The sequence below is a fragment of the Microtus ochrogaster genome, linkage group LG9, assembly GCF_000317375.1.
Source record: "Microtus ochrogaster isolate Prairie Vole_2 linkage group LG9, MicOch1.0, whole genome shotgun sequence".
NCBI classification, from domain to species: Eukaryota; Metazoa; Chordata; class Mammalia; order Rodentia; family Cricetidae; genus Microtus; species Microtus ochrogaster.
In genome coordinates, this window is record NC_022034.1 from 21039859 (window position 1) to 21064515 (window position 24657).

At 44.4% G+C, this 24657-nt stretch overlaps 3 protein-coding genes across 3 annotated transcripts in view; 2 read left to right on the forward strand and 1 right to left on the reverse strand.

Annotated features, from left to right (window-relative positions):
- Nucleotides 1-18462, reverse strand: part of Dse (dermatan sulfate epimerase) — a 140242-nt gene extending 121780 nt beyond the window's left edge. The window contains exon 1 of the mRNA XM_026787408.1: nt 18386-18462. Within this exon, the coding sequence (XP_026643209.1) occupies nt 18386-18449 (64 nt within the window). The 5' untranslated portion in view covers nt 18450-18462. The remainder of the gene's footprint in view (nt 1-18385) is intronic.
- Nucleotides 3238-5829, forward strand: Tspyl1 (TSPY like 1). Its single transcript, XM_005363521.2, has one exon. The coding sequence runs from the start codon at nt 3337-3339 to the stop codon at nt 4444-4446; it is 1110 nt and encodes a 369-aa protein (XP_005363578.1). The 5' UTR covers nt 3238-3336; the 3' UTR covers nt 4447-5829.
- A 26-nt stretch (nt 18463-18488) lies between the features above and the next one.
- On the forward strand, nt 18489-22312 carry Tspyl4 (TSPY like 4). The gene has a single exon (XM_005363522.3). It carries the CDS (start codon nt 18560-18562, stop codon nt 19772-19774), a length of 1215 nt encoding a protein of 404 aa, XP_005363579.1. The 5' UTR covers nt 18489-18559; the 3' UTR covers nt 19775-22312.
- The last annotated feature ends 2345 nt before the right edge of the window (nt 22313-24657 follow it).

Sequence of the window (24657 nt, forward strand, 5' to 3'; positions counted from 1 at the left end):
CGAACTCTGCCTAATGTTTGACTGTGGGTCTTTGCATTTGTTTCTTCCAGTTGCTGGATGAAGACTCTCTGATCACTATTGGGATAGGCACTATTCTATGAGTATAGCAGAATATTGATAGGAATCATTTCATTTTTTTTTCTGCCAGACATATTTGGTTCTATCCTAGATCTCTAGGGTACCCAGTCTCTGGGTTCTGGCCCTCCAGGCAGTGTCAGGGGTGAGCTCCTTCTTGTGGTGTAGGTCTCAAGCTGGACCAGTTATTGGTTGACCACTTGCACAATTTCTACACCACCTTTGCCCCAGCACATCTTGTAGGCAGGACAAATAGAAGGTCAGAGGTTATGCGACTGGGTTGGGGTCCCAATCCCTTCACTGGAAGACATGCCTGGTTACAAGAGATGGGTTGTTCAGGCTCCTTATCCGCCATTGCTATGAGTCTTAGCCAGGGTCACCCTCAAAATTCTTGGTAGTTTTCATTACATTAGGTTTCTAGATTGTCCTTGAGATGCCCCCAACTCTAATTGCCTTCTTCCATACATGATCTCTCCTGTTCCCATCCCCAGTCTCTCCACTCAATCCCACCTCTCCACCTAAATGCTGGATCATCTTTTTGATATGTGAGGCAGTCAATACTTCTAGTAATACTGTCCCTTCACAAATATAGATAGATATATATAGATATATGAAAACGAAAAGGATGAATTCCATTGTTCTGTCTCTATAAAGCATTTGTAAGTTGTGTACCTGCTGATTCTTTGTATATCATTTTAGTTCCAGAAAGGCCTCCCCCGCTACATGATGCTGTCTAGAAAAATGTCTAAACTGTCCCACAATGGAACGTTGTGTGCTCTTCAGTTGAGCAGCCACCACTCAGATGTCACCATTCAGCACCTTAAAGGAAGTGGATGTGACTGATGAGCTAGAGTTTTAATTTCTCTTAGATTGATATAAAAATAATAGCCACATGGGAATGGTGGTTATTATATTATACAAGTGTAGAATGAACGACTAAGTAGCTGATGTAGTGTGCAAATATGCTTCCTGTTCCCAGGCTCCACCTATTTCTCCAGCTGGTCAGCCTTTATCCAAAGTAGGAACCAAGTCAAATTTCATTTCCTCTATAGAGAATATTCTCATCTGCATGAATGACTTTGTCTTTGAACTCCATGCTCTTAACATTCTAAAGGAAATCATTAAGTTAGTCTACAAAATTTTAATTAAAATGTATGTAAGCTTTGGCATAAATAAAATATAATATTGCTATTTTCTATGAATTGAAAGCTTATAATCCTACATACTTTATACATCATTTTTATTTATTTTATACATCTTGTGTCATCTTCACATTACAATTCTAAAATATAAATAATTTTCATTTCAAGTATAAATATTACTTTAAAATCATTGATTTATTGATTGGTTTTGTGCGTGTGGGGGGTGTATAGTGTGTGACGTGGAGGTACTTGTGTTGATCAGAGGAAAACTTGCAGGAATCATTTTCTTTTTTTCATGTTGGTCTTTGGATTAAAGTCATCCTGAGGCTAGGTGGCAAGCACCTTCCCCTCCTGTGACATCTTACCAGCCCGTAATTCCTTTTTTATTAAAAAAAAATTGTGACCTAGAGAGGTGACTTGTTCAGGTCAAACAGGCAGTGAATGATGGAGCTACAATATGCATCAAGTCCATGACTGATGGGGACCTTGTCAGACTAGGCAGAATCAAATGGGACACTTCAAACTGACGGTCTCTGGAAAATCAAAATAAAACTAATCCTCTCTGAGATGCATCTGTTAACAATCATAGTTGAGTGGGAATACAAGATTGTAGGTCAATTTACCAGAATCCAGTTCTATCATAGGTTCACCATCACTTTCCAAAGGACAAGTGGCTCCCTCTAGTGAGAGTTGATGGAAATAACAGAGCTAGCAAATATTTAAAAGTGAAACTAACGTTTCTTGGTGTGAAACACGGTGCAAGGTGTGTGTGTGTGTGTGTGTGTGTGTGTGTGTGTGTGTGTGTGTGTGTGTGTGTGTGGCATTTTTTAAAACCCAGAACTCAATTTCAGAAGACCTGATATAGACATAGACATCCTGGTCAAGCTTAACCCATAGTGTCTTTTAAGAGAAGTCTAACTTTCTAACTACGCCATTCATCACAGAGCAAGCCGGTGACTCGTTTGCTATACTAAAATCACCACTCCTACAATAACGTTTATGGTAAAAAATTTATATTAAGTCTTTCTATTTATATATGTTGCTATGAACTTCATTGCAAGAAGGTAAATCATGTTATAGAAATATTTGTCATACAGAAAAATGACATTTGTTCTGATAAATTTTGGCAAAATACCGAATTTGAGGACCAGGCATAATTACTTGCTTTTTCTCAAAACAGAAAGGAAACGAATGAACCAGTCCGTAAATATTAATCTGTTTGTGGATGAGGAGGGAGAAAATATGTATCAACTTGACTCCGCCTTTATGCTTTTATGTTAAAGTGAAGTCACATTCTGTTCAGAGACCATCAGAATCAAATCTGTTGGGCTCAGATCATTCCTCTGTCATTTTCTATGCTACTTTGGTAAACGACTCAGTTTCTCCTCATCTCAGCTCCACGGGGAGTAAAATGAATGTCGTTCACAGGATTCTTGTAAGAGCTTGTAAAGGATGTGCGTTTATGACAGCGGTAGATGCACCAGTAAGAACAATCATTAATTATAACGACAAAGCAAGCATCTTCCAGAAAAATAGGAATTACTAAACAAACCCAGAGCTTTGTTCCCCAGTAACAGAGATTAGAAGGGAATTGCGTTTTTATTATTGTTTTGAGACGGCGGCGTCTCCCTCCGTAGCCCAGGTTAGCGTGGAGGTCGCGATCCTCCTCCGAAACGACAGGCAAGAACCCGTCCTACGAGACTAGAATTCATAGTTCTCATTTCTAACAATGGGGGTGGGGGCACTGTGGCATTAGATACGGAATTTTTTGCTCCGAGCTTTTTCGAATGCCAGGTGATATTTTTATCTTCTTACATAACTAGAAAGCGGATGCACTCATTGGCAGACCTTCAGCCACAGTAGGCAGTGTAAAGGCTGTGCAGCCACAACGGCTGCAGCAGAGATTTTTCCAGAAGCCCTGCAAACATTTCCCCCCTCCCCCATCCCCGCCTTCGGTCTCCTAGGATGACCGAGATGCCTTGCGCAGCAAGCTCTCGCGATCTTTGCGGGCTGCGTCTCTGACGTCACCGCCCTGGAGACAGAGAAGGGGCGTAGCGGGAGCTGCGTGCGCTCTGAGGGGAGTTGTGTGTACACCGAGGCTGACGCGACCGGACCCGGCATGAGCGGCCCGGAGCAGGACGAGGGGACCCCTGTGTCCCCCAGCCACGGCCTCTGCGATGCTGACAGTGTCCCGGGGAGCCCAGGCCGGCGTCCGCTGCTCGGCGAGGGCAGCTCGGCCACCGTGCTGACAGGTGAGGGCCTAGCGGAGGCCGTGACGAGCCCGGCGCCGCGGGGTGTCGTGGGGCTTGAGCCCCAGATGCGGGTGACCGCAGCCGGGCAGGGAGAGACTCCGCCTCCCGCCTCGAGTCTCCTGGCCGCTGCGCCCGTGGCTCCGGAAGACGGAGAGACGGCCAAGGCCGACGACGTCGCAGTGGCTGCAGCAGCTGAACCGTTTCAAGTGGCGATGGAAGGAAAGGAGGAGGTGATGGAGGTGGAGCAGAAGCCCCCGGGTGAAGAGATGGAGATGCTGGAGGCGAGTGGAAGGATGAGGGAGATGGAGGAGGAGGCAGGGCCCTGGCATCTGGGCATAAATCTCCGCATGAACCCCTTGGAGGCCATCCAGCAGGAACTGGACACTGTGAATGCTCAGGCTGACAGGGCCTTCCAACATCTGGAGCAGAAGTTTGGGCGGATGCGGCGACACTATCTGGAACGGAGGAACTACATCATTCAGAATATCCCAGGCTTCTGGATGACTGCCTTCCGGAACCACCCTCAGTTGTCCGCCATGATTAGGGGTCAGGATGCTGATATGTTAAGGTACGTAACCAACCTGGAGGTGAAGGAACTCAGACACCCTAAGACTGGCTGCAAATTCAAGTTCTTTTTTCGGAGAAACCCCTACTTCAGAAACAAGCTGATCGTCAAGGAATATGAAGTGAGGTCTTCCGGTCGAGTGGTGTCTCTTTCCACTCCGATCGTATGGCGGAGGGGACATGAGCCCCAGTCCTTCATTCGCAGAAACCAAAACCTCATCTGCAGCTTCTTCACCTGGTTTTCAGACCACAGCCTTCCAGAATCCGACAGAATTGCTGAGATTATCAAAGAGGACTTGTGGCCAAATCCACTGCAGTACTACCTGTCCCGGGATGGAATCCGTAGACCCAGGCGTCGCCCAGTGAGAGAGCCTGTGGAGATTCCCAGGCCCTTTGGCTTCCAGTCCGGCTAACCTTTGCCTTCGAAAATACAGCTGAAACATGCCCCTTCTCACCTGTGCTTGAGCAAATGCAGCGGGTATGCAGTGATTCTGATATTTTTTTCCCTCCTGACTTCTGCATCTTCTCTTTGGACAGTGTCTCAACCTCAAGATTAAGAGACTACGGACATGCTTCTGCTTTGATGCTGTCTGTATTCGTATCTGCTAGTTCATATCCTTCAGAGCTTAACACGTGATACTGAAGTTTGCACTGCTTGGACTCTGTTGTTTTCCTTCTGTCACCTGTTTACTGCCACCTGGACTTCCTTTGCTTTGTCTAGGGGCCCTTTCTATTTACCTGTTGAGCATGTGACAGTATGGGCACCAAGTTTGCAGACAGTTCCTGGGCATTAATGATGTTGTAGGAGAACAGGAGTGGGCCGCCTTGTGTGTGGTTTTTGTGACTCCTTTTCTGCACCAGCACCTATTCTGCTCGCTTTTGCCTATACCGAGCTCCACCGGCGCTTGCCAAGGCTCCTCACCCTCACTCTGCCACCCCACCTTCCTCCTGTTATTTCAGTGAAAAGTAGTAGTTCAGAAACATCTGCAAGATCAGCAGTTCATTTAGACCGGTAGCGTTTCCAGGGAGGATGCTCTGTCAGGCTGCAGAACTCTGGCTGCCTCATCTGCTCTCCTCACAAGTCCTTAGCTGATTAGCAGTTCTCACAGGCTTATAGGGAGATGGCGCTAGAGAGAAACAGGTGAGATCTTCCTTATAACATTCGGAAGAGCTAAAGAGGTTGTGATGGGTACCCTGTGAACTGGAAAGGGTTAAGATCAAATTAAGTCAGATAAACATTGGACTGAAGATGAAGACCAGGCTGACAGAGTTTTCAAGTCCTGGTTGGCCAATGGTGCTGTGAGGAGAAATGCTTTCTCAGGATTGCAATAGGAAGTGTATGGGAAGTTCCAAGTTAATGATTTAAATACACAGGGCTTCTTTACAGCACAAGTGTGGGTTATCTTCCTCTTCTTACTTGTGACCTGATAGAGCTGAAAGGATGATATTGTGCTCCTGTTTTGCCAGCATTTAGTAAACTGCTACTTGTTTTTATTTACTGGAAAAGTTTAAATACTTTCTTTTCATTTATTTGAAAGCATTTGGAAGAACAATAGTCTTGAGTATTCATAACAGTTTTCAATATTAATCTAAATTCTTAGAAGCAGTTTAGATAATCTGGTCTTTATCAAGTTTGTCAAGTTATTGTCTTCATGGAAAATTTATGTGATTTGATTGTCTTGGTAGCCTCTTAAATTGCACAATAGTTGTGAAAGTACGCTGACAATTAGAGCTGTACTGTGAGGATATTTGTTGTCATTTAATTGCAAGATGGTAAATAAAGGCATGGCACTCTGTCGGATGTTTTATTTTTCACCCTTATAATGTATGGAAGAATTAGAGATTGTGATGGGTACCCTAAGCAGGGAATGTGAGCTGAACAGGGATAAACATATTAATAAAATCAGTTTTCCTTTATTGTTTAATGTGGCCAGTAGTAACTATACAGGACAGTACTCAGTGAATCTCAAATCATACATGATATTTTAAAGTTAAACAGTATCACTTTCTTCCCATAAACTGGATGTGTTTGTGTGTAAGTCAAGGGTTATATGGGCTAAAACTCAAGGTCAGTAAAGAATAGTAAGTTAAAAAAAGGTGAGAGATACTGTTTCTCTGTGTCGACTAAGCTGGTCTCAAACTCACAGAGATCCACCTGCCTCTCTACTTCAGTGCTGGGATTAAAGGTATGTGCCATAAAGATTAGTGTAGATTCATATTCTTCTAGAATAAATGGCTCTGTATCATCTAATTTAGAGATATACATAATATTCAGTAAATACTTAGACATTGAATTTTTCATATATATGTTACATGGGCTCTCTATTTTAACAATTGTTTAGCAACAAAATCTGAGCTTGACATTATATCATGTCACTTTCACTAGTGCTTACCACTTGAAGGTACATACTTTGCTTTTGGAAAGTAGTGTATTGCAATACTAGCAATCTTAATCACTAATTTTTTAGTGGTTAATTACCTAATAACTCAACCATTATATGTGTGGTAAGGATTAAATGAGTTGAGATGATAAAGACTTTCTTTGCAATGAAGGAGCTCACTCCATGAAGGTAGAATCATTTATTTGATGTTTTCCTCCTTAAAACAACTATTGCTCATCCCTAAAGAATACAATCAAGCAAATTTAGGGAGGGCTAAACTGACAAGGGGGAGCCATTAAAGATGGTGGAGAGACTACTCCTTTTACTGTTGAGTCCTAGATTAGAGAAGTCACAGTTGTATAAGCATCCTATAAAAAATAAATAACTTTGGAGCAGTACTTTCTTCATGGCTAAGTGCTTTGAGCTCTGAGGGGCTAATTTTATCTACTGGTCCGCCTCTATCCATTTCCTCTGACCTCAGAGACTCTGAAGACCTACAGAAAGTTTCCACCTAGCCACCTGTCATAGTCAGCTTTAGCTGTCAACTTGACACAAACCTGGAGTCAGCTGGCAAGAAGAAACCTCACTTGAAAAATTGCTCATGTCAGATTAGCCTGGGGCATGTCCATGGGTCATTTTCTAAAGTGATATAGAAGGGCCTGGCCCACTGGGCAGCAGCATCCCTAGGCAGGTTAGGCCTGACCATGTAAGAAAGGTAACTGAGCAAGCTACTAGGAGCTAGACAATAAGTAACATTCTTCCATGGTCCCTGCTTTAGTTCCTGCCTCCCAGTTTGTGCCCCTGGTGGTGGATCTATAAGCTGAAATAAGCCTTTTGCTTTTTATCATAGCATCAGGAAAAGCAAACAAGAATACCACACTAAGAAATGTGGGTGTTTCCTCCTAGCTCCATTTTTATTTAAAGAAATTTCCTTGTTAACACACGGGAGGACTTGGGGTCAATTAAAAATGAAATGGATCACAAAGATAAGTTACTAATTTTTATGAATACTTAGATTACTCAGCAATAGCATGATGGATCCACGGGATACTAGCTTTACATGGGGACTGAGTAACATTTTAAATTATTATGTACAGTATTAACCGAAGTGATCTACTTCTTTGCAGCTCAGTTTCCTTACCTATATAGAGACCTGCATTATAAGATCGATGCTTCAGACAACACATCATAAGGTTGCTGAGAGGGTAGCAACAGCACAAACTTGTAAGCTCCAGGGCATCTGATGCTATCTTGTTACCCCTGAGGGCACCAAGCATGTGCAAAAGATGCACATAACAAACGCAGATGAAACACTCAAAAAATATTTAAAAAAAAAAAAAACCAAGTATGCTTCTGTCCAATGCCAACATCCAGGCCTGCCTGGGCTTTGATGAGGAAACATGAGGCACTATTATGGTGAGCAAATGTATGGTGTGTTATGGGGATGGGGGAGAGAGATTCATTTCCTGTGGACAGAGGTTTTCTGAAGAGGTGAAAGGGGTGAGGACTGGGCTGAGGTGGGTGGCTTCATTGCCACCCAGGGCCAGAGTGATGTCTGGGCCTGGGCTGATAACAGGGGCCCATGTCTAGGTTCATGGTTCTCATGCAGCCACTGTCTGGGTTGATGTCTGAGGCTCCTGATACCACCAAAGGCAGAGAGCGTAAGGCTGTACAGAGTTGGTCCTGCCCCTCACTGGCTGTAACATTAGGGAGAGCTGGTTCTGCCCCTCACCAGCTGAAGCGTTAAGGGAAGAGGGTCCTATACCTCACCTAGGCAGCATAATAGAGCTGACCCTGTTCACAGAAGCGTGGGCCGGCTGGCCCTGAGGGTGTGAGAATGGCAGAGCAAATCAGGCCCCTCTCGTGTGCCATGTGGTAGTGTGGGTCAAGGAAAGATGCCCTCCTCCCCTCACCCCTAGACACCTGCAGCAGGTGGGGAACTTGACCCAAGCCCTCACCAGCTGTAGCACTCAAAAGAACGGGCCCTGCGCAGCACAGTAGAGTTGACTCTGTAGACGGGTACAGATAAGCCAGTCCATAGGGCATGAGAGGGGCATAGATGGTACTGTCTTCCTCGTCTGCAGTGGTGGGGTGGGTTGAGGGAAAGATGCCCTCCCACCTTGCTTCTACAGCCTCCAGCTGGCAAGGGAACCGACCTTTCCCTTTGCCAGCTGCAACACTGGGGAAAGTGGACCCTACACCTCATCTGGGCAGCACAGTAGAGCTGCCCCTGTTGATGTGGGCGCAGGAGAGCTGGCTCAAGAACGTGACATGGGAGACCTGGCCCGGCCCCTCATCTGCCGTAAGGAGGCATGGATGGGGAGAGATGGCCCCCAGCAACAGCTGAGGTAGGTGGGAGAACTGGCCCTGAGGTAATAAGAGCAGGATAGCTCCCTGCCTGTTGGAGGCTGCTTATTCGTTCCCAGCCGCTTAAACCCGAAATAATCACTCAGAAACTAATACCTAGCTCTTATATCCTAAACTAACCCATCTCCATTAATCTGTGCATCACCACAAGGTCGTGGCTTATCGGCAAAGTTTCAGTGGGCTCCAGTGGAAGCATTTGTCTCCTGCAGCGGCTACATGGCATCACCCTGACTCTGTTTTACTCTCTCTCTCTCTCTATCTCTCTCAGCCTGGCTTTACTGTTAAGCCATTGGCTGAAAGCAGTTTCTTTATTAACCAATGGCAATAAAACACGTTCACAGCATACATCACCTCCCACATCACCTGCCCCCCACCAGCAAGGCTAAAGAGGGCAGGCCCCTGCACCTCACCTGGGCAGCACAATAGAGCCAATCCCCTTGGTGGAGGTGTGGCTGAGCCAGGCTGTGAGGGAGCATGGGAGAGCTATCCTCACTACGCATCAGTCATGCAATGGTGTGGGCGGGGGGAGAGATGACTCTCCTTACCAACCTCACCCCTTACCTCCTGTGACAGATGAGGGAACTGACCTTCCCCCTTACTAGTTGCAGCAGTCAGGAAAGCAGGTCCTGCCCCTCGCTTTGGCAGCACAATAGAGCTAAGGTTGGTGAAGGTGGGGTGAGCCAGCCCTGAAGTTGTGAGCACAGGAGAGCTGTTCCCATTATTCATCTGTCAGGTGATGGTGTGAGTGGGGAGAAATGCAGTCAGTTCCCCTCCCCCATCCTGTCCACCTCCCCCCCACCACCCCTCCCATCAACACCTGAGGCAGGTGGGAGAGGTGGCCCTGAGGTCATAAGAGTGGGAGAGCCTTCCTGCCCCTCAGCCGCAGCAGCAGCAGCAGCAGCAGCAGACTTGGGAAAATGGCCACTACACTTTACCTGGGCAACTTGGAAGAGCTGGCCCTGAAGGTGTAGGCATGGGAGAACCAACTCTGAGAATTGAAAGCTGGAGAACTGGTCCTGCCCCATCACTGCAAGGGATGAACTAGTCTGGGAAATGATGAGGAATTCACTCTTGTGGTAAAGACTGGGGCGAGCAGGAGGGCTGACCAACCTTGCAACTGCCCAGGATCAGAACCAGGGTTCTGTGTTGACCCATCCCAACATCTATCCCATCTGCTGGAGCACAGAGGGGGTGCATGGGTGGGGAGCTGGTCCTGTGAACCCAGGGCTGCAGGACCCCCACAACACAGGGCAGCAATAGGATGTGCAGGAAGAGTTCCAGTGAGGGCCCAGAATCGACGGTGGAACAGAGACCAGGGACCTCCAGCCAGACCAATGATTCTTTGTGATGAGCACCTGCATGTTAAGATATATGGATAAAGGTTTACTCGGCGACTCCCTGTGTCACACGGCAGCTTCCATGACACGATTTTCCCTTTCTTTCTTTCTTTCTTTCTTTCTCCCCCTTTTTTCTCTTAAATTATATTTTGTTTTATTTGGAGATGGATGGGATGGGGATGCATGATGTGAAAGACACAAAGAACGAATTAAAAGTTTTTTTTAAAAAAAAGACCAAAGAACCAGAGGAATAATAGCTGTTTTAGCTTTAAAATGCCACTTTTTAGTACCAGGCCAAAACTGATCTTACTGAAGAGTGTTTTAACTTACAACTAAGACGTGCAATAACCTGGTCACTGTCATGGGGTCTGCCCAGGATCCACTGCCTTGTAAATAGTGCTGATATACTCCGATGTACTTTCCCTAGGGTGCTGCCAAGAATGTGGACCGTTTTTGAACATTACAGTGCTCACAAGCTGGCCGTCAGCTTCAGCTCAGATCTGTTCCTGTCCATCACCCTAAAGCAATGAATTTTTATGGGTAGCTCTAGGCTAGCAGTGTGAACAGTGTGTGGATCTTACTAGAAATGCCCCACTCTAGGCTGAGAGAGACAGACTCTGGAAGTAGCGTTTAGAAACCATGTTCGCTCATGCTCTAGGCTGGAGGTGTTCAACCATTTTAGCTTCTCTGGGTCATATTAGACAAAGAAGAATTGTCTTAAATTGAGGATTAGATTGAAGCTTTATGTGTACCCTTTGAAAACTGTCAAGTAACATATTTGCTGATTAAAAATAGAGTTGTAAGTTTACCAAAATACATTTTTCCAAGAAATCTTTTCAAACTATATCAAACTGAAAAGCAAGGCTACATGTTTGTTTGTGTTTTTTGTTTGTTTGTTTTGTTTCTGTTCACGGAACAGTTCAGCCAATGTCTGGAGATACATAAAATTGTTTCAATTTGAGCTTGTCCTAATTCCAGTTTCATTAGGATTTCTATTATAATTGGAAACATTTCATTGATGAGTAGTGACTTTTCATTTTGAATGCACAGGCTTAACCCATTTTAATATAAAAATATTAAATCTTCAGGCCATTTTTATTATTAAGTTCTGGCATAAATTTAGCTTCTGATTTTACAAACAACTTGATAACATGTCCCAAACCATACAATATTTTCAACATTTGGTCTTAATTCAGCCTTCTTAGTTTTGAAAAGTAAATGATGTCTCCATAGTCACATCAGTACTTCAGAGGAATTCTTGAATTGGTTATGATTAGTTCCCGGGCTCTTGCATGATTCACAAGTTGGTGACAATACACATGATATTATCAGTCTTTAAGGATTTTGTGCATATATTTTGTTGTTGTGTTTTGCAATGATGCTTCCTCAGACATGAATGTGGGACAGTGGTTGCATTGTCTTCTGTTACATTACAACCCCCGTCCTTTGTCTTCTGTCTCCAAGGCATTATCAGGATCTAGTCTAAACATGTTGACAATGGACAAAGAAAATCTCCTTAACTTCCTTTTTACTACTTGGCATAAATCTTTTGTTCTAGTTGTCTTCTAAGCGCACAAAAGAAGCATTTCTTCAGGAACACGATGATTATAAATACCTTCAACGACCATGGCAAGGTGGGCTGTGTTTGTAGCATCAGTGTCGTGACCTGCCACTAAAGAATAAAGTGTAAATCCACTCCTCATTCATTCCACCCAGGTTCCTCGAACTGCATGTTTATAGTCTGGTGAGACAACCTGATTTTAGAAATATTCCTCTCAGAGGGCATATCAAACCATGTTCCACTCACGATTTAATAAACTTACCACCAGTAAATGGTCCTGATATTGTTGCCATTAAATATGCTAACACTTACACAGACTTTGCAGTAGAATCCATCTGAGCTTCAACACTTTTTCTTTGAAAAGACAGATTTAGCTTTTTCAGTTCAGCTATTTTGTCCTTCTGACACAGTCTGTGGAAGACTGACTTTGGCAGCTTGTTTTTGCACACTGTGGATGTCTTCTCAAATTCAGTCTTTAAAAACTTGCCCCAGTTCCCTGAGGTTTAAGCAGAATGCCTCAAAATCATCTTTTTAATTTGTGTAACAATCCTCCTTCATTCATGATTTTTCTTTTTTTGATATTGTAGGGGCTGTGTTGGAATTGAAAAAATAATTGACAGTGGGTTAAGTTTGCTTCGTTCATGAAAAGTAATTGACACGAAGGTAGGACGGTTTGGGCCCTTCCACTTCTCACCCGTGGATGTGGGCCGACTGTAGAGCATGGGGGGTGAAATGTGAAGCTCAGCAAGGTGTCAGGTACCCCTAATAAAACATGGGAATTTCCTGTCTTCTAAACAGCACGATAAGCCTATTGTCTACACTAGTAAACTGCAACACCATTGATAACCATGGTGTCTCACTCACCAGGTCACTATGAGCACATGTAGCATACGGTCGTACCACTTCAACTGTCTGCACCTAGAGAACATGCTGGAAATGCTCACCACCGTAAAACTGAAACCATTCTAAACACATTCAGAGCTGCATTAACAATTTAGTGTACACTTTGATTTTGTAACTCCATAATATCTATGTCATCATTTCCCTATATAGGTTCATATCTCCAGTATAGGTTCAGCAAAAAAAAGTCTATTACCCAGGATGTAAGTAACATGAGCTGCATCATTTTTCATTTCAAACAGATACTTGTGCTCTGTTGTGGTTGCTTCTACTTTTGTCATAAAATATATATAAAACTTTACATGTATAGCTTGATTTCAGTTAATTGTTTCCAAATCTGCTTATGAATAGCTTCTTTAAAAAAGGAATATGTTTATAAAGAAATTGGAGTGTTTCCAGACCCTAGCGGACTGTAACTGCTTCTTGTCACTACAAATGTCACTTCTGACCTTTACTGGGCAGACTAAGTTGCTTGGCTGCACTTTCCCTCACAACAGAATGAACCAAAAAAAAAAAAATTCAAATTTTCATACATTACAGTGGCATTTGAAGTTGCCCATACAACTTTTCTTTGGAGTGTTCATTGCAACTAGTCATTAGGCTAGTTCAAGGCCTTTGGCTTCTGCTACATCATCAATACTGGACCCCCGGAGAAGCTCTCAGATATCCTGCTGTTGCCCTGAGTCCTGAGGTGATCCTACAGTTACAGATTGGCAGAGAGGACCCTGACATGCTCCAGCGAAGTTAGAGTGGGCCAAAACCCTGGATCTGGGCCTGGGTGGTAGTTGAATTGGTCAGTCAGGTTTCCCTCATTCACACTACCAGAACCAGCACCTCCTCTACCCAGGCAAGAGCTAGGGCCAGCTCTCCCATGTCCATGTCATAGGGGCTGGCCTTCCAGTGTTTTGTCGCCAAGAACAGTTCTCCCACACTGCCCAGACAAGGGGCAGGACCAGCTCTCCCATCAGTAGCATGAACAAGAGGTGGGGCCAGCTGTCTGGAGTCCTGCTTTCGTATGCTGCCCAGGTGAGGGGCAGGCCCCCCCCTCTTCCAAGTGGGTCAGCCTGAGAGAGGTGGGGACAGCTCACTAGCATCCAAGCCATTGAAGCCAGCTCTGCTGTACCACCCATGCAAGGGGCAGGGCTAGCTTTCCTGCATCCAAGTGGTTGGGGCTAACTCTCCCAAGCCCATGTCACCATTGGTACCCCTGTGTGGTGACTGGGACATGGGGGCGGATCTCAAATTGTGGCAATCTTCCAGTCTCTGCCTCTCGAGCTCAGGCATGCGTGATTATAACCAGATAATAATAATAATAATAATGCTTTTGAAGTCTAAACACTCTTAGTAAGCCGTCCCAATACTTAATGTAAGTGTTCCTCTGAGACATGCACTCCAAATCACTGTACACCTGCAAATATGACCCTGGTGCTCTCTTGCTCTTGCCAGGCGATGTCAGCAGAAGGCACCCAGAGAACATGTAACCCCACATTTTTCCCTTTTATAATTCTGAAGAGTTTGAAGATGAAACATCGAGAGGCTGCTGTTGTCCAATTATGGCAGTGAAACCAACAACCAAGTTCACGTGTGCCCAGACAAGGACGACTACATTGTGAGTGCTATTCTTTTGATAACAGTAGTAAAGTTTCATTGATTGTGTCAAAAAACAAAACAAAACAAACAAACAAACAAACAAACAAACAAAAAACAGCGTGCCTTAGGACTAAGGATATGGACCACGTAAATTGTGGACACTTCATCTATCCATGACATTGCTCTTAAACAAACAAACAAACAAAAAACAGCGTGCCTTAGGACTAAGGATATGGACCACGTAAATTGTGGACACTTCATCTATCCATGACATTGCTCTTCGGTTCAGAACATTCCACCATTCACATCCATGGGACTCGGTGGTAATGGTAGCTCCATACTCTGTTGATTCCATACATAAACCATCCAACTACCTCACTTTAGCGTGAAGGCTATGCATGCCACAGCATCTACATATTGAAATACAGATCTTAAATATTTCTTTCATTTATTTTTAAGCTACTACTATGATCTTGCATTGACTAAAACTTATGTTTGAAAAAAACACACAAAAAAACTGCAGTTGAATCAAGCTCCTAGAAACTCATAAAGACTGACAGCTGTGGAGCCTTCATGGGACCAAACTAGGCCCTCCATATGTGGGAGACAGGGGTGAAGCTTCTATCTGTGAGGCACCTGCCAGTAGGACCAGGATCTATTTCTGGTGCACGAGCTAGCTTACTGGAGTCTATTCCCTATGGTGGGATGCCATGCTCAGCCTTAATGCAGGGGTGGGGGGGCTTTATCCTGCCCCAACTTAATGTGCCAGACTTTGTTGTTTCCCCATGGGAGCCCTTACCCTTTGGGAGGAGTGGGTGGGAGGCTAAGGGGGGGAGACAGGAAGGGGCTGGAAGAGGAGTGGGATAGGAGAGAGAACTGTGGCTGGAATATAAAATTAAATTAAAAAAAATAAACTAGAAAAAAAAAGCTGGGTATGGAGGTACATCCCAGCACTCTGGAAACAGAGACACATGAATCTGAATTTGAGGACAGCTTGCTGGTCTACATAATGAGTTCCAGGACAGCAAGAGCTACATAGAGTCTTAATTAGTCCCCCATCTCTTTTCTGTCTCCTCTCTCCCCACCCCCTCTCTAAACATTATAGTATAGCATGTGAATTTCAAATAAGGAAAAGTCATAATATTTATTTCAAAAATTAATATCAAATCGATTGGTAACTACGAAGGTATTGAACTCGAGGACCACTCATTCTTTTCTTCTTTAAGAACTAGGTACATCCCCAACAATTATTAATTGTGAGGAAAATAGATGCTATAGATCAAATGTTTATGCCCCTCCAATAATATGTGGAAAGATAATCCCCGGAGTGAGGATCAAGGTGGAGTCTTTGAGAAACAGCTAATTTGCTTATTGAGGGCTCAGTTGAGGGTCTTAACTGGATTCGATCCCTAAAAGGTCCTCCTCATGTGAGGACACAACGAAAAGTGCTACTTACGACCAAAAAGCAGGGCCTCATCAGACATCAACTCTACTGTCTCCTTGGTCTTTGATTTCAGTGTCCAGAACGCCAAGAAATACATTTCTACTGTTTGTAATTCATCCTGCCTAGGGTGTGCTGACTAATGGGGTTAGGAGGGCTAGAGAGAGGGTTTCAATTGTTTGGGAAGTATCATTAGTGAGCACACAGGCTTCTGAGCCAGACTATGGAGGGGCAGAGCGTCGCTTCCCTGTTTGCTGTATGACTGTAAATCAATTCTTCAGTTCCATCTGAAGCCAAGTATGTAAAAGTATACAGTATACAAAGGTACAACTGAATATAACCCCTAATAATCATATAATTAGAAATATTATTATTCTGAAAAAAGTCAAGAAGAATAATAGGGCATATTTCATAAATTTTTTAGTATTTATATATTCTTGGATAAAATCATTTCTATTTGACTGCTATGTTTGATCTTCTGATTTCCCAGTAAATGAAAATTATATTATAGATTTTCACAGAATTTTCCATGCCTATCTTTCCATAGCACCATGTTATTGACATATTGTTTTCAATGAGACTGAGTTTCATTGCCAATTACCAACAGAATATGCTCCGTTATATAGGAAACGTTCAATCTTCTAACATACCAAAAACTTAAGGTATGATTTATAGCTTTATCTAAACAACTCAAACACTAGGAAAGTCATATTAAAAGTTTTCATTTAAATTTAAATTCTCACTTACACAATCAGGTTTCATGAAAACACTCTGTGAGATACTGGCCTGTACTGTATTAAATGTCAATGGAGTTGCTTGCTATACCACATTATTATCTTGCTGGGATGAGGAAAACAGTCATCACAACCAGGAATGCTAAAAAGTTAAGCCCAGGTAAATTCTAAATTGGGTGTAAAAGCCATGAGAGCTATAGGAATTTAAAGGATTAACAATGCTAACGTGGTAAGCAGTATGGAAGGTAGAGATGGGAAGAGGCGATTTGTCATTAATCCCAGTATGGACAATTGATTTCTTGGTGCTTCCTGGGTTCCTTGATATGAACCAATGTGATTTAAATGTCCTGTGAGATTCCCGTAGACATTTAAATAAAGGGCCAGCTGTGAGGGGTAAACAAATGATTTAGGTGGCAGGTATAATCAAATCAAAGATGATGGAAGGCTGGGTTGTTTCATCGGTAGAGAAATTAATCTTTAAAACATGGGTAAATACAAGGGGGAAAAATCTGACACATGTAATTTTCTCACTTTTATGAAGTGATGTAATAACGAACTTTTTCCTTCCGCCTGAACTGCCCTGTAAATTGGTTCGGCATTTGATGTTTCTCTGCATCGTGGCTTAGGCTAAAGCCCAAGAGTGTTTGCTGCTTCTACAGCAGTGGGGAGAGTCTTTAGGTACAGAAACAGTGGGATGCCAAAGAATAGCCCAGAAGTCACAAAGCCAGTTGCAGCTCAATGTCTATTTGTTTACCAAGGAAGTGAAGCAATACACTGATTTCTGCTCGGTAAGGCAAAAAGAACATTTGTTTAGAGAAAAAGGAAAGGGCCCAGAAAAATAATTGCTGTTTCTGGATTTAACCTTTTTGCACCTTTTTATTTTATTTGGAGAACTGATCTATTTTTCAGCAGGGAGAGGTCAGTCTGGATATACCAGCTTTGGGTGGGGACACCAGACTGCATGGTATGCCCTTCGTTGTTGGCCAGTGATGTCTCTCATCACCTCCCAGTCTTAGTTGAAGCAGGCACTACCCCTTCCTCACTAGAGGTCTTGGGGTAGTGATGCTTTAATATAAACTCTAATTCCCAGCCGAGAATTTGAGCATAACCATACTCTGGGTGAGAGTCAATTAATTTCCCAATGCAAAGAGCTGTAACACTTTGTTCTAATAGGACCCGAAACATTAAACATGCAGAATTTAAGTCTCTCTTTAGTCTTACCGACCCAAGAATTAACCTCATTATTCTGACTGTAGGAAGCTAAGAGACAGTGGTGATTACAAATACTTTCTCTAAGCTGACTTGAATGGATGACCTTTCTTCTTTCTAAGCAGCTATTTTAGAGACAGTAACTTAGCTGTCTGGAAAAGCTGGTAATTGTTTCTGCCTTCACAAAAGCAAATTCGGGCAAATGTTTGTTGGCTTCATACTCACAGGCATGAAGCAGAAACCAAGATTATAACCCAAGGCAAAGGAACGTTCAAAATCCTCTGAGATTATGTTTTCTCCAGTAATATCGAAGGGCTAAATTTGTGTATATGGTATTTGTGTGGCCACCTATAAGGAGCAGTTTACTATTCATTTGAAAGTGAATAAATATCCAATCGCTTCATAGACATCGGCTAATATATACAAACATTAAAATCGTAACAGAAGCTGAAATGAATCTTTTGAATGTCTCATTTGCATAAAAATAAAAACAGCAACGACACTTGTCTTTCAAAATCGGATTCTGCGCAATTCTTCAGTAAACGCCATGAATTTGTGGAAGAAATAAGAAAGGCCTGTGAGCTGGGGAATTCGTTTTTCTATTTCTGAGAAGCTCGATGAGATCTGATTTTATTAAACAATAGCTTCTGTTTATAAATGTATTTTAAGACAATGGTTTATAGAATGTTGAAATTAATTTAGAGATTTGCGAATACACATTAATATAATTTTGCATCCGTTTGTGTAAACAAATGCAATTTCCAGATAAGATTCAATTTACAGCATCGTGTAAAAAGACAAAAAGAATACATTGACTGACAAGCTTAATTACCTGGGTAGCCAGTTCTCGCGCTATGGTTAGATGCAGCTGCTACCCTGACGTCACAGGTTGCCATGGTAGCAACAGCCCCGAAGGAAAAGGGGTGGAGCTAAGCACTCACTGCGGTGCTGCGCTGCGTCTGCAGAGGACGAGGAAGGCTCCTCTGCAGGGCTGACATCTGCCAAAATGAGCGGCCTGGATGAGGGCAATGAGCTCCCTCTCGCTAACACCACGACCCCCGCCCATGCCCCGGAAGATCTGGATCTGAACCGTGAGGAAACCGAGGCGGCGCGGGCGATGGAGGATGCAGGTGAGGCCGGTGCGGAGGGAGGCGCGCCCCCGGATTCCCAGCATTGCGGCGGACCTGCGCTTTGCCTTGCAGTGGCTGAAAATTGCGGTGATGCGGCAGGCGGAGAGGGGCTGGAGGATGCTCTGTCTCCATCAAAGGGCGGGGACGCAGCCCCAGACCCTGTGGCAGCAAACGACAGCAATAAAAATGGCTGTCAGCCTGAAGGGCCGCGCAGCCCAGCTGGACCGAAAGCTCTGGAAGCCTGTGGTGCGGTGGGCCTGGGGTCCCAGATGGTGCCGGGGGCAAAGAAGACCAAGGAAATGACGGCGACCAAGTGCGCCACCTCTGTGGCCGCCGAAAAGGAGGGAGAAGCAGGGGCGGCGATGCAGGAAAAGAAGGGGGTACAGAAGGAAAAAAAGGTAGCCGGAGGAGGAAAGGAGGAGACTCGTCCCAGGGCCCCGAAGATCAATAATTGCATGGACTCGCTAGAGGCCATCGATCAAGAGCTGTCAAACGTAAATGCGCAGGCCGACAGGGCCTTCCTCCAGTTGGAACGCAAATTTGGGCGGATGAGAAGGCTCCACATGCAGCGCAGAAGTTTCATCATCCAAAACATCCCAGGTTTCTGGGTCACCGCTTTTCGGAACCACCCTCAGCTGTCACCAATGATCAGCGGCCAAGATGAAGACATGATGAGGTACATGATCAATTTAGAAGTGGAGGAGCTTAAGCACCCAAGAGCAGGCTGCAAATTTAAGTTCATCTTCCAAAGCAACCCCTACTTCCGAAATGAGGGGCTGGTCAAGGAATATGAGCGCAGATCCTCCGGTAGAGTGGTATCCCTCTCTACTCCGATCCGCTGGCACCGGGGCCAAGAACCCCAGGCCCATATCCACAGGAATCGGGAGGGGAACACGATTCCCAGTTTCTTCAATTGGTTCTCAGACCACAGCCTCCTAGAATTCGACAGAATAGCTGAAATTATCAAAGGCGAGCTGTGGTCCAATCCTCTACAATACTACCTGATGGGCGATGGGCCACGCAGAGGAGTTCGCGTCCCACCAAGACAGCCAGTGGAGAGTCCCAGGTCCTTCAGGTTCCAGTCTGGCTAAGCTCTTCCCTTGCAAGAAGCTCCTGCAGGAGAGTCCTACCACCTCCTCGGTTTGGCCAGCAGCATGCAGCCTCTCGTCTGCTTTCTCTTCCTGTTGGATTGTGTCCTTTGGTTCTTCTCAGTCTCTAGTAGTTTCAAGATTGTGGCTTCCAAGTCTATGCTCTTCTTTCTCTTGGCCATCACCGTGTCCTGCATAGTGTTAATGGTGTTCCAAGTGCATGGCCTCCAAACTGCTTCTAAGCCAAGCTCACAGTGCTGTAGTTTGTACTGCCTTCCTTTGCATGGCTTGGTTCTTGTCTGTGACCATGTCTTCTTCCAGTTTTTTAAAAGTGGTTCTCTACCCTAAGAAAGCTTGACATATCCTTACCAAGAATTTGCCAGGTCTCATTCTTCCTGCCGTGTTTCTTATTTTCTATGGACTGTGATGAACTGTGACTTTCACCACTGCAAGATGGAACTGTATCCCAACCCAGCCATCAGCCCATCAGGACATTCCAACTGATCCTAGCTGTCTTCCTGGGCCTTTGCTATTTACCACTGAAGCAGGTGGCTGGTGGGTGACTACTAGGCATGAGTAAAGTAACAGACCGGGAGTGTTTTATGTTACCACATCGGTCTTGTACCTTTGGTTACTGTGCATTGTGATCAGCTACTGGTGAGTATGAAGGCCTGTGCAATTGCCCACTAGTTCTCTCCTGGTTGAGCTGGGCACAGGCCAACACTGTTCCTCAGGAACTAAGGACTCAAGCTCCTAGGCAGCACACAGGACCCCCGACTATTACCTGTGACTCCGTTGGCCACTGGGCAGAATGTGTACTCTCATAGGCAATGCCCAAAGCAAAGCCTGAGTGCCTCCCTTCTGAGCCCTAGCCAACAAATTATTCGGAATCCAGGCAACTTTGTTAGGTAACGCCCCCTACTCCTGTGTCCACACCCACACTGATTATTAAGTCATAGCTGCCTAGGTTGGGGTGGTTGGAAATCATTTGTGGCACTCCACACAGGGTTTGCTGCGGTTTTTTTTTTTTTTTTCTCACTGACTCTTCTTTCTTCCTGTTCCCTTCTCTTTGAAGCAGTTACAGCCTAAAGGCAGAAAAACAAAACTGGCTACAGGTTTGTTTTTTCTTTCCTCCCTGTTTCCCAGTTCTGCCCAGGCAGAAAAAGGTACTGTAGTCTCTAAATCTCTTGCTGTCCTTACTATTTCACCCTTCTCTTAGTAACGTCTGAAAATTTCAAGGGAGGCCACCTCCACTCCTCCCTCCTCCTCCATTCCACCAGATGCTGTGTATTTCTTCAGCTCTAGTTTGAGAAAGAAGAATCTCAACGACTGACTGCAGCCCCTGAGCGAGATGTGAACAAACACAACTAAAACTGCACCTGTTCCTAAAGACCAGCATGCATTTTTCGGGGCGCAGCCTGTAGAATGACTAGAGAGTAGCTACGTGCGTCATCCCTGTTCTGCTTGTCTGACCTTGGTTCTTACTTATCAGCTTCTGAATTTCCTTCCTTGTTTCCATCCTAACAAAGGAGGAAGCGAGCTGTCAAGTGCATTGTGGGAGACTCCAAGCCTCTTCTGAGGGATGGGGGATGTAAGGAGTCTGGATTTGCAGGGCTTGCTCCTGTGTGCACGCAGTTGTGCAGTGACAGCTCTTAGTTCTGAGCCTGCAGCTGTGGCCCTCACCCATCCTCTTTTTGATTTAAAGAACTTATTGGAAGCTTCCCCAGAGCTCTGGAGGTCTGGATACCTTCAGTGGAGCCCCAGAGAAGGACTAGAGTGAAAGGGGAGCCTACTGCAGAGCGAGTTCTAGGCCTGCTGTGATGATTGATGTCTTGCAGGAGCATGGCTGGGGGCACTGGTCACTGAGGCAAGTTTCTAGTGCAGAATGGGGAGATCAGATGGGCTGGGATTTAAAAGGAATGCTTGGAGGAGTTTTTCCTAATTCTCAACTTCGCCAATAGATCTTTTGTGAACAGATGTAAGTCTGGGTGTTTTCTTCTCCAGATTCTCGGAGTGACCTTTGTCTGTGGGAGATCAACGGTGTGCACTCCTTATCCCACTGTGCTTGACCAAACCCTATTACTCCCTGTCAGCTGACTGGCAGAATTGATGTTTACAAGCCTGCCTTTTGCTTATCCTTGAGAACAAGTGCAAACATTTGAATATCTGTCCTTTGCAGTACAGAGCCTCCGTGAATATTCATTACTAGATTAACTTATTCTGGTGTCTATTCCTACATAGCTGTATTCCTAGAAACACAATCCGCATAATGTGATCTTTGAAGTCCGAAGATTTTGAAAACTGTTGCTATGTCTTGTAAAAGTGATTTCAAAAGAAAAAAAACAACGTAACTTGTTGTACTGATATTTCCTGCTGTAGTAATACTTGACACTATGTTTTACCAGTGTGGGACTAGAACGGCCACCACACTAAATGAGACTTAGTCCTTTGTCTTCTCCTGTGTGCTTGAAGGAAAAACATGTTCCTGTTATGTTTCTTGTCTTCACCAAAAAGAAATAAATGAATAAAGATGAATAAAAAGCTCTGTGCTGTCTGGGATAACACAGGCTGGGCAACGATGAGCCGCTTCACTCCTATTCACAGGGCCACATAAACTGAGCACAGGGCCAGCAGGTGAGAGATTATGTGAGCTGGTTTTGAAGCTGCACAGAGAATAACTAGAGAACCTGGGTGTGGTAGCACATGAATGTGACTGCAGCTCTCGGGGAGCCTGAGGAAGGAGGAGGTGGAGTCTGAGGCCAGCGTGGTTTACAAAGCAATTCAGAGGCAGCTGGGCTGCCACACACACACACACACACACACACGTATTTATATAAACACACACATATATATCCTTTGATCCAGTTTTAATACAAGATATATATGGAATATATGCCATATACACATGTTTATATATTTCTCTATATATCTTGTATTAAGGCTATATCAAAGGAAGGAAATTAAGTTCTCAAACTGAGAAAGAAAAAGAAATTCAAGGGAACGGAGCAGGCACAGGGCTGTAGGAATGAGCCAGCTGTTTGGCAGTGACGTCGACAGGATGTCGGTGTCTAACATTCACAGCAGATTAAGCAGCACGGAAGCCATGTTAACCTGCCGTGAGTGGGTGGCGCTGTGTCATCAGGAGGAACACCTTTGTTAGACTAAAGCTAAAAAAGGAAAGGCAGAGTACAGTGGTGCTCAGACTACATCTAGGATAGGAAAAAGGCAGAGGCCGCAACAGATAGTTAACCTGCAAACTCTCCGAGCTCAGAAATCATACTAGCAAGGCCTGCATGTAGGAAATGCATCAGGTGCCAGCAACCTCAGCGACTAGCCAGCTACCTGGTAGTTTGTAACTCAGCAGAAATCTTGGTACATTGTCAAATTTTTGCTTAGATGGCTAAAATACTTGGTTATTCATTTTATAACCCATATACAGATAATGTGGATGTATTTAGCCTCTAGATCTTTCTGGAGCAGTGTCTGGGGGAAACTATCACTCATAACTGAAGTTGTGAAATCTTTTCAGTGTGTCTAGGTATATTTCAGTCACATACTCATACTTTGGGTATTCCTGTTAACGGTTTTGTCTTTTGAAGATGGTGTCACCATGTGTGCAGCCCAGGTTGGTTTCCAACTCTTGACTGCCCTGCTTCTGTTCCCTACGTGCCAGGGTTACAGGTATGTGTGCCTGAGCACTCCCTCACTATTTATCTATCTATCTATCTATCTATCTATCTATCTATCTATCTATCTATCTATCTATCTATCTATCATTTATTTAGAGACAGGGTTTGTGTTGCTGTGTTGCTTTGCAGCCTGTTCTGGAACTCGCTCTATAGAGCAAGCTGGCCTAGAACTCACAGATCAGCCTGACTCTGCCTCCCGAGTGCTGGGATTAATGTCATGTGCCACCACCGCCCGGCTTTGAGTGCTACTTTCAAAGCACACCGTTGGAGGGAAATCATTTAACATTCACACATTCCATGATGTTTCTTACAGAGGATATCAGAGGATATTTTAAGCCCCTTAAGACTTAGACCAAAGGAGGCGCTGTTAGCATAAATGAAAACAAGGATGGTTCACAAAGAGTATCATCTTTCCAATGACAACAGTATATAAGTGATAAAGATCAGTATAATCCTTAAATTATCATTGAAAAACCCACTGGTTATGTTAGAAAGTTCCCTGCTTTTTAGTGCATGTAACTAGGAAAGAAGAAACCCAGGCTTGAAAGATAGCTCTGTGGTTAAGAACACCTGTTACTCTTGCAGAAGAGTCCGGTTTGCTTCCTGGAATCCACATCTAGTGGCTCACAATCATTTACAGACCAGCTTCAGGGGATCTAATGCTTTCTTCTGGCCTCCATGGGCAGTTGCATGCATGTGTACATACAGACAAGCAAGCATACACAAAAATAATGATATAAACTGGTGCATATAGAGACCAGGAGGTCAGAAGAGGGCTTTGATTCCTTGGAACTGGAGCTACAGACAGCTGTGAGGTGCCCAGGTTTTCTGCAAGAGCAGAAAGTTATCTTCAATGCTGAGTCATCCACCTCTCCAGCTCCCTCTTTTTAATTTTTACATTACTTTCCCCCCTATTTTAAATTTTTTTTTTTTATCATTGTGCCTATTTGGGCACGAGACTGGCACAGCATGTGTGCAGAAGTCAGAGAACAAGGCAGTGGGGCCAGTTCTTCCTTTCCACCTGCACCTGGGTTTCAGGTCCTCAGACTTGGGCAACGAGCACTTTTATCCCAAAGCCAGCTCCTCAGCTCCGTGTTTACCTTTCCTATCCATTTAGAAACACTGGCACTTTTTATGAGCCATGAAATAAAACTGAAATGTAGCTTAATAAAGGCTCACTCACTGAGTTGGCTGTGA

Bases quoted from the DNA above. Each gene is read 5' to 3' on its own strand.
- Tspyl4 (XM_005363522.3), top strand. From the start codon at position 18,560: ATGAGCGGCCTGGATGAGGGCAATGAGCTCCCTCTCGCTAACACCACG.
- Tspyl1 (XM_005363521.2), top strand. From the start codon at position 3,337: ATGAGCGGCCCGGAGCAGGACGAGGGGACCCCTGTGTCCCCCAGCCAC.